The sequence below is a fragment of the Cervus canadensis genome, chromosome 21 (assembly GCF_019320065.1).
Source record: "Cervus canadensis isolate Bull #8, Minnesota chromosome 21, ASM1932006v1, whole genome shotgun sequence".
NCBI classification, from domain to species: domain Eukaryota; kingdom Metazoa; phylum Chordata; class Mammalia; order Artiodactyla; family Cervidae; genus Cervus; species Cervus canadensis.
Window position 1 is genome coordinate 21,426,681 of NC_057406.1, and position 14,550 is coordinate 21,441,230.

At 44.8% G+C, this 14,550-nt stretch overlaps 1 protein-coding gene across 2 annotated transcripts in view; it reads left to right on the top strand.

Annotated features, from left to right (window-relative positions):
* ETV6 (ETS variant transcription factor 6) overlaps positions 1 to 14,550 on the top strand; it is a 276,040-nt gene that overhangs the window by 242,340 nt on the left and 19,150 nt on the right. For both annotated transcript variants that reach the window (XM_043440391.1, XM_043440390.1), the window contains exon 5: positions 9,331 to 9,876. In XM_043440391.1, coding sequence (XP_043296326.1) covers positions 9,331 to 9,876 — 546 coding nt within the window. The remainder of the gene's footprint in view (positions 1 to 9,330; positions 9,877 to 14,550) is intronic.

Consider the following 14,550-nt stretch of genomic DNA (forward strand, 5'->3'; position numbering starts at 1 on the left):
TTGATAATATTACCCCTCTTAGTAGTCAAACCAAGATTAGCGTCATTCACTTGTTTCATGGTGAAAACCTCATTTTAAATAGATTGCTTTTCTTTGGTTGGTGACCCATTTTATCTGCATGAGATGAGTTAGGTGTAAGTTAGATAGCTATGTGGGGCTTCCCTGGCAGCTCAGAGGTAAAGAACCTGCCTACCAATGCAGGAGATGTGAGTTCAGTTCGGTTATGCAGTCGTGTCTGACTCTTTGCGACCCCATGGACCGCAGCACACCAGGCCTACCTGTCCATCACCAACTCCCAGAGTTTACTCAAACTCATGTCCATCGAGTCGGTGATGCCATCCAACCATCTCATCCTCTGTCGTCCCCTTCTCCTCCTGCCCTCAATCTTTCCCAGCATCAGGGTCTTTTCCAGTGAGTCAGCTCTTCGCATCAGATGGCCAAAGTATTGGAGTTTCAGCTTCAACATCAGTCCTTCCTCTTACCCCTTGGGAAATGCCACCTGATTTCTTTGAGATAAGGGCTCAGAGGGCTTCCCAGGTGGTGCCAGTAGTAAAGAAACTCCCTGCCAATGCAGGAGAGGTAAGAGACACGGGTTCAGTCCCTGAGTCAGGAAAATCCCCAGGAGGAGGGCATGGCAATCCACTCCAGTGTTCTTGTCTGGAGAATCCCATGGACAGAGGAGCCTGGTGGGCTACAGTCCATGGGGTCGCAAAGAGTTGGACATGACTGAAGCAACTTAGCAGGCGTGCACACAAGGGGGCCTAGCGGGGGACTGGATTCACCTCCAGAGAAGGAAGTCCTCTGATGACATGATCTTGCTCTTTCCCCTCTGACCCTCATGCTGCCTTACCCCCTCCCTGTAAATGGCTCACGGTGTTTACCTCCAAATGGCCACTTGGCTCATCTACAGCCTGATCCCTGATTTCTCCATTCACTTCTCTTGCGGGGCTTTCTTGAGACAGAAGGAAACTCCTCTGCACCCCCTGCGAAGAGCAGAGCCAGTGTCCAGCCAGGAGCACAAAGCCTCCTCTATGGCTGATGTGGACTTGCCCACACTGTCTTCACCACCAACAGGGGTGGCCCTTTGGAGGCCGTCCCGCACACAGTGATGAAGATTAAGCCTCAGAGCCCTACACGTCCCCTGTTTTGTTTCTTTTTTGGTTTTTGGTCACACCACACAGCTTGTGTGATCTTAGTTCCCCAACCAGGGATCAAACCTGGGCCCTCAGCAGTGAGAGCACAGAGTCCTAACCCCTGGACAGCCAGGGAATTCCCATGTTTAGTTTCTTTCAACCCCTTTCACCCAATGATTATAAAATTCTGGACACTTCCAGAGGATTTACTGTGTTTGACCTCAGACCTGTGTGAATCCTATACTCCAAGCTAGGGCAGTTTTCTTCTCGGGGCCTACAGGGGAATTCAGTGACCGCTGAATGTGATGGGGGAGTTGAGTGAGATGGGAACTCTGAAATGGGCAGGCACAGGGTCGGTGGGAAGTCTTAGCTGAACATCTTGGAAAGGCAATAGCGGGGGTAGTTTCTAGGGCTGCTGCACACTGGGTGGCTTGAACAACGGAAGTGCATTGCCTCAGAGTTCTAGAGGCCGGAAGTCCAAGAGCAAGGTCTCAGCAGGATGGGTTCCTTCTGAAGCTGGGGGGATATCTGTGCTATGTCTCTCCCAGCATCTGGTGGTTTGCCAGTGATTTTTGGAGATCCTTGGCTTATGGGTCTTGCGTGGCTTACCTCCTGTGTCTTCATTTAGCACCCGTAGGCTTTTGTTGTCATTTTGCCACATCTGCCTTCTCCATGAGACTATGATACCCCTGAGAGCCAGGACCTCGTTTCCTTACTCTTCATATACTGTGCATCTGAAAGACTACCACACATATTGTTGGCATCGCCGAAAGGTCTTTGCTTCAGTTCTTATTGTAAGGACTGTGATAAAACATACCTCTCCAGTCGGGCAACATGTGCATGTCTGTGTCCAGCCTCCCCCATTCAGGGGGGCAGCAGTCATGTCAGAACAGGGGCCCCCAACTCCAGTATGACCTCCTCTTACCTAAATACATCTGCAATGACCCTTTTCCCAAATAAGATCTCTTTCTGGAGTACTAGGGGGTGGTGACTTCAACACATGAATTTGGGGGTGGGGGAGCACAAATCAACTCATAACAGGTTACAGAGCCTGAGTATATGTATGAAATCTATTTTCAATTCCATCTCAAGACCTAGAGTCTTTCATTTTTGTGTAGGTCTTTATATCACACATGGTTTCTGCTACTCTTTTACAGAGCTGCTGGGAAATGGTGTTTTCAGGGAGAAAAAAATCTGGATCCCAGTGTACTGAGGATGATGAGTGAGAGTTACCTGCTGGGCCTGTTGATTTGTATCTCCCTGACCAATGGCTCCTATTATCATCCATAGCCTTAGGGATAACACAACAGGGAAATGTGATCCTGGTGCGGGAGACGTAAACTTGACCTTAGCCTCTGCTCTACCCTGGAAATTTGCTAGTCAAAAACCAAGAGTTTAACCAAAGGCAGTTTTGCTTTGTTCTTAAGGTCTACCAGTTATTCATTACATCATGTGAATAAGTGTAAAGTGTTAGTCACTCAGTCACATCGGACTCTTTAGGACTGCATGGACTCCGTGCAGTTCTCCAGGCAAGAATACCAGAGTGGGTAGGCATTTCCTTCTCCAGAGGATCTTCTCAACCCAGGGATCAAACCTGGGTCTCCTGCCTTGCAGGCAGATTCTTTACCATCTGAGCCACCAAGGAAACCCAGTGTGATTAAATGGGGTTGAATTTTGATGAATTTTAAGTAAAGAAACTTCACTAATAAATAAAAGGAAAAAGGATGAGAAAAGAAATCAGACCTCTTTTTGTGACCTTCGCATTTAAGGTCCTACCTTATTGGGGGCTTTTTGGTAGTGAGAAGAAGGGGTTATTCGTGTCTAGAAGAGGTCTACAAGGAGAAAGGGTTGGGGTCAGAAAGTCCTTTCCACCAGAAGGAGGTCCCCTACCAGTCCCAGCTACATTCCCTGCCCCACCGCACCCCACCCCCTTTCTAAGTCCCAAGTGACCAATTGTATGTGGCCTTTCCTCTCTCTTCCTTGTACGTTTCCCTACCATATCAAGACCTTCAGACCAAGGGCAATGTGGATAATTTCCCAGTTTTCCAGCTGGGCAGTTCACCAAGAACAAACCCAGACATCAAGGCCAGACCAAAAAAACATCTTCTTGTTTTAGACAGAAGACTCCTACATCTAGGGGATTTAATGCACCCACTGTCCGCTCAGTGCATTTCCTGTGTCCGGAGCTTCTCTGCCTGGCGGCTCTGGTCTCATAAGTTTCCATACCCTGCTGCCAACTTATAATAACAGAGGCAGCAGGGTAGCAACATCAGAGCCATCTCCATACGTGGGCGCGTGCTTTTTGCAAACTGCAACAAAGCTTGGAAGGGCTCATTGCAGACCTTTCAGCCTTGACAGTGGTTGTGCCCAGACCACCAGGAGCCTGGAATTAAATACCCTCTGTTCCAGTTCTCCACAGTTAATGTTATCAACTTCATCAAGTACTTCCTCTTTCAGTGGTGTCTGCAGAGAAATAAATAAATCAAGCCCATCCAAGTCCTGTTTCTGCCCAGATCCTGAGTCAAAAGTAACATCAGAGTTGGATAAGCCAGAGTACTGTCTCCCTCCCTCATTGTTCCCAAAATCTGGGCAGGAACAGAGAGTGAAATCTCTCCAGGACATTACATCAGTTCCTCTTTTACCCTTGGCATGAAAAGTTCTTCCTCTCATAGTCCTCCCAGACTTCCTAAGGCTTGCCCCAAGTGCACACCCATCCACTGAGCCTTGACGCCTGGGACATCAAAGAAAACCTGCAGGTAACCAGGCTGCTGGCCAAAGCCTGTGTCCATTTTGAAATTTGTAAGACAGGAAATGGATTCAGGAAATAGGATTTCTCAGTACATGGTCTTCATCATCCTTAAGTATTTTTAAACCTTAATAAGCTTTTAAGGAAAGGGAGACAATCTATAAATGGCATTTGGAAGAAAATATATGAAACTTCAAAATGCAACTGTCTTAAATATTGCTTACAGTGATCATATTCTGTGACGTGGACAAAGGAGAAATTCATTTTTGTGGATGCAGAATTGACATCCATATTAGCTATGAAAAGAAAAATTTGCCTCATCTCCAGATGATTGCAGATCATTTCTGTCATACTAATAATTTCAGCCATTAAAGTTAACTCCCTGGGCTAATCAGTGTCCTGCAAGTTTTTGTCTGCATTGAGATTAAAGTGAGGAAGTTAGGACTTGTCATCCCAACCTATACCCTTGCAAGGTTGATTAAGCACCTTAATTCCCTTATAAAATCATAACCACTGAGCCATATCACCTGAAAACTAATAGTTCCTCAATATCATCAGCTATTTTCTTAATGTCACATTTTCCCAGCTATTGCATAAATGTTTTTACAGTTGGTTTGAATCAGAATCTAAGCAAGGATCTGTTTGTTTATTGCAAACAGTTGGCGTGTTTCTTGAGTCTCTTTCAATCTATAGGTCTCCATCCATATCTTTTCTTTTTTGATATTTTATTTTTAATTATTTATTTATTTGGCACCACTGGGTCTTAGCTGAGGCATGCACACTCTTTAGTTGTGGCATGTGGGGTCTAGTTCCCTGACCAGGGATCAAATTCAGGCCCCCTGCATTGGGAGCATAGAGTCTTAGCTACTACACCACCAGGTAAGTCTGTCCTTATTTTTCTTGTGCACATGCTTGCACACTCTCTTTCTAGTTGTTTAAAAAAGAAGTTAGCCATAATTGGTGTAACTTTCCCCCTGTATATTTTCTATCTGGTTGCTTTCAAGATTTTCTGTTTATTTTTGGTTTTCAGCAGTTTGACTGTGTGCCTGGATGTGGCTTTCTTTGTATTTATCCTATTTGGAATTTGCTGAGCTTCGTGAATCTTTAAGTTTGTATATTGCTGCTGCTGTTAACAAATTGAGGACAGTTTGGCCATTATTTCTTCATTTTTTTTTTTTTGCCTCATTCTTTCTGTTTTTTCTTGTTTGACAATGTTAAAATGACTGCAGGAAAATCATCTTATTTTCTTACATGAACACATAAGTATTTAGGATAGGATATCAGAATTTCTGGGGCTTCCCTGGTGGCTCAGTGGTAAAGAATCTGCCTGCCAATGCCAGAGATGTGGGTTCAATCCCTAGGTTGGGAAGATCCCCTGGAGAAAGAAATGGCAATCCACTCCAGTATTCTTGCCTGGAAAATTCCATGGACAGAGGAGCCTGGCAGACTACAGTCCATAGAGTCACAAGAGTCAGACACAACTTAGCAACTAAACTACCACCATCAGAATCCCTAATTTGCTTTAAAATAATAGATTTTTTAAGAATGTGTTGATGGGAGGTAAAAATCCTCCTCCATTAAAAAAAAAAAATTCTCACTTTCTTGAACTCCAGTTGATCTCTTTTAGACCATTTCATATTGTTCCCACAGGTCACTGAAGATCTATTTCTTTGTCTTTAATCTTTGTTGATCTGTTTTCATATTTGCTAACCCTTTCTTTTATCATCTCCCATCTGCTAAGTCTGTCCAGTCCAGTATTTCAAGCACTGTATTTTTCAGTTCAAAAACCTTTTTTGATAGTTTCCTTTTCTCTTCTGATGATCTTCATCTGTTATTAGTCATTACCACCATTATCTTTAAGTACTTGAACTTATTTATAATAGCTACTTTAAAGTTCTTATTTGTTCCTTCCAGTATCTAGATTATCTGCATCTGTTTCTATTGCCTGCCTTCCCTCTTGAATATGGGTCATATTTTTACGTTTCTTTACATGTCTAGGAAATCTTTAGTGGATACTTAATATTATAAATAATATGTTATAGAGACTCTGGATTATGTTACATTCCCCTGAAGAGTGTTGATTTTTCTGCTAGTAGGCAACAGTTAAATAACTGGCTGATCAATTTGAATTTGTGGAGGCTAGATCTTATATTTGGCTAGGGAACATCTATTTCAGTTTTACCTTTAGTGCTCAGGCAGATCCCTTTGTCCTAGAGCACTAGTCCTATTCCAAAGGTATGACCATTCTGGGGTAATAAATAGCCTGAGGTGTTTTCAGAGTCTTCCTTGATAGATCTCCAACTCTGAACTCTTGCCAGCAGTACTGTGACCAGCAGCTGAGATTTCTGCTCATGTCTTTAAACCATGCAGCTGTTCCCTTTCATTGAGCTCCTTGGAGTTTCCCCTGCGCACTGCTGGTCAGGAGCACATGTTAAGGATTTGGGGAATTTTATGTGCCCGTTAGTGGCTACTCCTTCTGAGGCTCTCTTCATTGTGGAAATTGTCTCAGGTTTTTTTTTTTTTTTTTTGCCCTTCTGGCAGCTTCATCCTCTACTCCCTGGCATCTCAAGCACCTTTCTGTTCTTTTTCTAGCTGCTCCAGACTACATGGACTGGGGAGGTCCCTCTGGGTGAAAAAGTGAAAGTCACTGAGTCTTGTCCGATTCTTTGTGACCCCATAGACTGGAGCCCACCAGGCTCCTCTGTCCATGGAATTCTCCAGGCCAGAATGCTGCTGAGTGGGTAGCTATTCCCTTCTTCAGGGGATCTTCCCAACCCAGGGATCAAACCCAAGTCTCCCACATTGCAGGCAGCTTCTTTACTGTCTGGGTGAAAGCTGTATAAATTTGGATCTCACTCTGGACAGTTCCTTTCTTGCAAGACTAAAATCCCCTCAATGACTTTTTTTTTTGGCCATACCTCAAAGCATGTGGGATCTTAGTTCCCTGACCAGGGATTGAATCCATACCCCCTGCATTGGAAGCACAGAGTCTTAACCACTGAACCACCAAGGAAGTCCGTCAATAACTTTTATAAATACATTTTATCCAGACACACAGGAAAATTAGTCTGCTACAAGTCATTCTGCCATTATTGAAACTGAAATCCTCTTTATGAGGAGAAAAATGATAGCATACCATAGTATTTCACCTTACTTTACTTATCTAACCATAGAGCCTGGAGACTGGTCCTTAGCACAATATTAAGGTACTCCTTATTCCATTTTATAGTTGTGTATCCTTCATCATTTAGAGAGAGACTCTCATTTGTTAAATCAGTCTTCTATTGGTAGCTATTCCAATGATTATGTGCATGCTTAGTCATGTCCAACTCTTTGTGACTTTATGGATTACAGCCTGCCAGGCTTCTCTGCCCATGGGATTCTCCAGGGAATATTGGAGTGGGTTGCCATTTCCTCCTCCAAGGGATTATCCTGACCCAGGGATCAAACCTGCATTTCTGGCATCTCCTGCGTTGCAGGTTGAACCACCACTGAACCACCTGGGAAGCCAATCCAATGATTAAGCACTTTTAAATTCATAGCAGCATGTTATATAGTGATTACAAAGTAAGCCCTTTGCTTTCAGGCAGATGATCATGAAGAACAATGTTCCTTTTGTTCACCATCTCATATGATTGGTGAGATCTAGTGGAGTCCCCATTTTCCTGTTGTCCCTGTGTTAAACTTTAAAAAACAACCACCTTTGACTCTTGTGTGCTAACTCTATCAGATTCCCAGATCCCCTTTATATGTTCTTCATATAGATACTGACGTCATGGTGAAAGGAGATGACTTTGTCTTGCTTTACTTAGAACCATGGACAAGTCTTTGACCAGAAAAAGGACCTGCAGGTATATGCATGCTTTTGGTGAAACAGCTCTGGGAATAGATGTGGCCAGAGAAACCTCACTGAGATGAGTAGGGGACTCTGGAGAAAGTTCCGTGTCTGTAGGCAGATTTCTGCACTTCTGACCCTATTAAGAACAGGGCCTCCTAAAGCCATGTGTTTGCTGGTCCCTCCCTCATCCCAGCCCATGGAGCTACTTCTGCCACTGAGCTGTGTACACTCCTGATGTTGTCTTTGCTCAAATGTCTTCAGCTGGAGAATTAAGGTGGGATGGGGTAGAGGCATTTATTGTCAGGGGTCCACTCTCCCTTCTTAACTCTACCTGTCTGACCATTTGTAGGGACTGTGAATTCAGAAACAACATGCTCCTAAATGTTCTTTAAAGTGCAAGATTGTCATTCTGTAAATCAGGCCCACTGTGCCTGCTCAGAGCAGGGTTTGATGTGACTCCCCCCTCCCCCCGCCACCCCCTGCTGCCCCCAGTTTGTACATAGCAAAGAGGTAGATGCTCTAATGGGCATATAAGGCTATAGAATCTGACTGGAGTCTATCTGTCTGGGTGACCTCGGGCAAGTTGCTTAACTTTTTATTTAAGAATATTTGTTTATTTGACTGTGTCAGTCTTAGTTGCACAAGATCGTCATTGCATCATGTGGGATCTTTTGCCATGGCTCTTGGGCTCTCAACTTGTGGCCCATGGGCTATAGACTGTGCAGGCTTAGTTTCCTGGTGATATGTGGAATCGTAGTTCCCTGACAGGGATTGAATCCCTCTCCCCTTCATTGCAAGGCAGATTCTTAACCACTGGACTACCAGGGAAGTCCCTGCTTAACTTCTTTATGCCTCCATTTTTCTCTCATGTTATAAACAGGAGTAACGGTAGCATCTTCTACTTGTGTGAAAGTATTAGTGGGTTCAGTTGTGTCCAATGCGTTGTGACTCCGTGTACTGTAGTCCCCCAGGCTCCTCTGACCATGGAATTCTCCAGGAAAGAATACTGGAGTGGGTTGCCATTCCCTTTTATAGGGAATCTTCTTGACCCAGGGGTCAAACCTGGGATCTCTTGCATTGCAGGCAGATTCTTTACCATCTGAGTCACCAGGGTATATTGTAAATTTTAAACAATATAATCCAATCCGTAGAATAGACAGTAATTGCTTTATTATTTTCATCATCTTTATCATTAATAGCAACAACTCCTGGAAGCAGAGAATATGAAAATTGGGTTATGAAAATGTAAGTCAGTGAAAGCCTCTCGAGAGAGACCCTCAAGGGCCCTGAAAAACCACACTAAAGAGTCAAGTAACAAAAAGATAAAGAATGAATAAAGAATGAGTGTGTGGCTTCCTTGTGTTTATAAGCCACTAATAGGTGATAAATGGAATACTTGTAGACATTCTTAGCTTCTCCAGGGGCAGGAAAAAAATTTCAAGTATGTGCAATTTAATTTTTTTTTAAGCGGGGGAAAAAGATTGCACATATGGGGGGAAAGGGTCTTCCTACACCTGCACATGCTCCATGCTTGTCACCTTTAGGATTGCTGTGGGGTTCCCTCCCCTGAGCATCCGTCTGGGTCACTGACTGTCCTTCCCTCCGCCCCACAGATAATGGTGTCCAGAGGACCTCAAGGCCGTCGGCCGAGAACGTACACCAGAACCCTCCCACCATTGAACTGTTGCACCGTTCCAGGTCACCCATCACAACAAACCACCGGCCTTCTCCCGACCCCGAGCAGCGGCCCCTCCGGTCCCCCCTGGACAACATGATCCGCCGCCTCTCCCCAGCCGAGAGGGCCCAGGGACCGAGGCTCCACCAGGAGAACAACCACCAGGAGCCCTACCCGCTGTCAGTGTCTCCCATGGAGAACAACCACTGCCCGCCGTCATCCGAGCCCCACCCGAGGCCCTCCAGCCCCCGGCAGGAGGGCACGCGGGTCATCCAGCTGATGCCCAGCCCGATCATGCACCCCCTGATCCTGAACCCCCGACACTCCGTGGATTTCAAGCAGCCGCGGCTCTCTGAGGATGGGCTGCACCGGGAGGGGAAGCCCATCAACCTCTCGCATCGGGAGGACCTGGCATACATGAACCACATCATGGTTTCCGTCTCGCCGCCTGAGGAGCACGCCGTGCCCATCGGGAGGATAGCAGGTGGGTGAGCCCCCTGCCCTCCCGGGACCCCCCATGCCATCCCAGTTAGGTGCCCTCCAGAGACTCTGGGAGGCCAGAGGGAGGGAGGAGGCTTTGACAGCAGGTGGATGAGCCCCTCGCCCTCCCGGGAGCCCCCACGCTGTCCCAATTAGGTGCCCTCCAGAGGCTCTGGGAGGCCAGGGGATGGAGGCTTTGCCGGCAGGAGACGAAATTCCCTAAATGGGCTAGTTAATGAGGCGCTGGGCTGCCGGAGTTAATGAGCCTCAGAAATGTGAAGAAACAAATGTCCTCCGACCAGCTTACAAGGAGAGTCACATTAGGATTGTGGCTAAGCGAAAACATTTAAAATCAAAGGTTTATGAGCATGTTAATGGCCCTGTCCCGGAGTTTCCAGTGGCTAATTAATGAGCAGGCACAGCACAGAGGACCTCTGTCTCAGACTCAGGCCTGGATTTCCATCCTCTGTGCAGTAACTCCACGTAGCCTTCACCTTGAGAAGAGGCAAGAGAGAAAAGTAGGATTAGGGTGTTGTTTGGTCATTTGGACAGAGGAAGCCACGCCCGAATTCTTTTCCTTTGATGATGACAAGCCCAAATTTGCTTCCCTAAGAGGAGAAACCAGTGAAAAAAGTCACCATGTTGTATTTTTGCTCATGTGCCTGTAATTTACATGAAGTCATTCTCCAGAAGCTTTTATAATTCTCTGACCTCTTGGCAAAGTTAGGGCTTTTCCTAGAGCCCTAAGTGTCATGAGACACTTTTTGAGCACCTACTGTGTGCAGATAAACTCATGAGGACATAGGGGACACAGAGCTGATTAAACACAATTACTTCCTCAGGGACTTAAAATGTACTAGGAGAGGTGTGAAAACCATTAAGGTATAAGACAGAGGGAGATAAGCCCTCTGTCCCATTCAGTCAAAACACAAGCATTTATTGAGTACCTATTGTGTGGTGTGGATGCAATGCAGAGAGAAAGGTTTTTAATATTTTATTTATTTGACTGCACCGGATCTTAGCTGTGGAATGCAAACTCTTAGTTGTGGCATGTGGGATCTAGTTCTCCCCACCAGGGATGGAACCCAGGCCCCCAGCATTGGGAGTGTGGAATCTTAGCCACTGGACCACCAGAAAAGTCCCAATAAGGAGCATTTTGACTGGAGGAATTGAGGAAGGAAGACAGCTCGAAGTTGACAGTGGTTACGGGTCCAGTAACGGGAGGACCGGCTTCCCTGGTGGCTCAGTGGTAAAGAATCTGCCTGACAGTGCTGGAGACACAGGAGATGTGGGTTTGATCCCTAGGTCAGGAAGATTCCCGGGGAGGAGAAAATGGCAACCCACTCCAGTATTCTTGCGTGGGAAACCGCTTGGACAGAGGAGCCTGGTGGGCTACAGTCCAGGGGGTCGCAGAGAGTCAGACACAACGTAGCAATCAAAGAACAACAATGCAAGAGAGATGTGGAGGCAGGAGAGAGGTCAGACTGTTCAGGGAAACGTGAGACATTCTCCTTCCTCCTCGAGCTGATGCTGTAGGACTGAGATCCAGCTGAACCACAAGATAAAGCAGAACTCACAACATCATGATAACACAGGTCCTAAGGCTACTTTACCTATGTCTTGACTCGCTGTCTCATTTTTATTGAAGTCATTCATTTCTAAATTTTCCTCTGGCCCCAAGGGCACCTCTGATATCACCTCAATTTTACCACTAAAATAAGTTACATCAGGAATGTTGAGTCAAGAAAATCAAAGAGCTATGACTTACATGTTTCAAAAAGAAAAAAAAAACTATAAAAAGTGATATGGTCTATGCTTGGAATGTGATTCAAAAGCATCCCACAGGACTGGGAGTGAGGAATGCATAGTTGTGGTGGTCCATTCGCTAAGTCATGTCCAACTCTTTGCGATCCCGTGGACCGTAGCCCACCAGGCTCCTGTCTATGGGATTTCCCAGGCAGGAATACTGGAGTGGGTTGCCATTTCCTTCTGTGGGTAAAATAAGGTTAGTTATGACCCGAGGGCTATATGGCTGGATACTGGGTCCACAGAGATTTACGTTATTGTTCTGCCTACCTTTACGTAAAGTTTTTTTAATGATGGAGAGGAAAAAAAAAAAACTGTGAAAAGAAAGAACAGGGGTTAACATAGCTTTGCTTATTCTGCAAAGCATGTGTGTTTCCCAGATAGTTGGAGGAAGAGGATGGGGTCAGTGTATTCCTGGGAATAATATAAATGACCTGTTTTGAGCTTTCCAGGCATTCCCTTCTTGTCTGTATCTTCCGTGTTTGTCTTGTTTCTTGCATGGTCTGTACAACAGTTCTGAACATTCTGCGGGTACTTGCTACTTGTTTATAATCCTCAGGACAGCTCTGCAAAAGGAGCTAATCATTGCTGTTTTCATTTTATATGGAAGGCATCATTTACAGGGGAAACCATAGAGGAAACTTGAGTGCAGAGAAGCAGAGGCCACGTAGCGGCTGGATGATGTGGCTACAGGACAGCCCTTGCTAGCACCCACCCCCCCACTTCCTAATCACCATCTGTCTTGTCACCTCCTCCTGAAATGCCGTCTTCGCCACAGACCTCTTAGGAATCCGAGATGAGCCCCATGTGTCAAGTTAAACTGTTTAGACTTAGAGCTGTTTTTCCCTTGTTTAGTAGGTCTAGAAATTTTTTAATATGGCTGTCTTAAAAATTGTTCTACTCTGTTGGTATATTCCCAGATTTCATAATCTCCATATGTCCGTGTTCAGTCATTTGACCAAATCCAGGATTAGCTAATATAATCAAAAGGCAGTGTTTCTGAAGGGTGAAACAAGAGGGAAATCTATGATCTAATATTTAGTCTTAATCCTGTGACCCTCTGAATAGAACCCATCACAATTCCAGGCTCCTTTGTTTCATTTGGGATCTCCCTGTCTCTCCACCCCATTTGGGTATCTTCTTGGACAACTCAGATCCTTGTGGAATTTATTCTTTTATTGGCAGTCGAATTCATTGGGTGATTCTTACGTACAGTGTAAAGTCCTTTCATTACTGAACAGTCATAAAAGCCCCTCAGATGTCTATAAAGCAGCTTTTAGGTGAGAAAACTTAGCTCCTTATGCTTTTTTAAAATATTTATTTATTTTAATTAGAAGATAGTTACTTTACAATATTGTGATGGTTTTTGCCGTATATCAACATGAGTTGGCCACAGGTATACATGTGTCCCCCCCATCCTGAACCCCCCCCCACACCTCCCTTCCCACCCCATCCCTCTGGGTTGTCCCAGAGCACCAGCTTTGGGTGCCCTGCTTCAGGCATCGAACTTGCACTGGCCATCTGAGCCTAGAGGCACTGAAGGTGCTCCTGTCACACTGACAGAGACTGCAGCTGGAGGATATGGGTAGGAACAGTACTTGTGACTGTGGATGAAAAGGTCTTGTCCACTCAGATAGTCCTGGGGATATGCCTTTGGACACCTTCTGTGTGTATGGCGCTGCTCTGCATTCATGGGGGTTGGGTGTTCGAGAAGATTGTAAGACACGATCTTTTTTTTTTTTTTTAATTTTTATTTTTTTCCATTTATTTTTATTAGTTGGAGACTAATTACTTTACAATATTGTAGTGGTTTTTGTCATACATTGACATGAATCAGCCATGGATTTACATATATTCCCCATCCCGATCCCCCCTCCCACCTCCCTCTCCACCCGATCCCTCTGGGTCTTCCCAGTGCACCAGGCCCGAGCACTTGTCTCATGCCTCCAACCTGATCTGGTGATCTGTTTCACCCTAGATAATATATACATGTTTCGATGCTGTTCTCTCGAAACATCCCACCCTCGCCTTCACCCACAGAGTCCAAAAGTCTGTTCTGTACATCTGAAGACACGATCTTTGTTGTGAAAGAGCTGAAGACAGTTGACCACAACTGCAGCTCATGGTACCTTCCAGGGACTCCATTTAAGTGCTGTAAGAGGTCAGAGTAGGGGTGTCAGGAGGCCTTCATGGGGGAGCTGGCTTTTGGCTGGGCTTAGATGAATGCTTAGAATATGAACAAGTAGAGATTAGAGGAAAAAGAGGTCATTCCAGATGGAGAAAACTCCAAAGCAAGATAAGCCCCAGTATATTTGTTCTAGGTTTCACATAGAAATGTAAACTCCAGAATCCAGGTTTGTTAAAAATGGATTTTTCAATTCAGTTTTTTTCATCTTTTAATCTCTCCAAAATTGGGACGCATCATACACTTAAGAGATTGCATACAAGTCGTGATAGTTTACTAAGGTATTTACCTGGTGGAAAAACTAAAATATTCAGTAAATATTCATCTAGGAGGTAGTTGGCAGTTTAAATACAAACCACAAATTAGATCAATTGAAGTAGATCATGTAGCTTATTTTGAAAGGTGGTGTTTATTTTTCAAAGAATAAGAAGGACTGTTACTGAGTTTAACAAGTTGGAATGGCTGGCATTTGTGGGAGAGAGTTTAACATAGGACAGAATGAGAAGATTCCTGGATTCTATTTTTTAATTTATCTTTATTTAGGGGTTAATTGCTTTACAATGTTGCTTTGGTTTCTGCCATACAATAATGTGAATCAGCTATAAGTACACATATACCTCTCCCTCCTGGGTTGTTTTTGTTTTTTTTTTTTCAAACTGAAGAGCCAGTGATATGTGCCATGCTGAG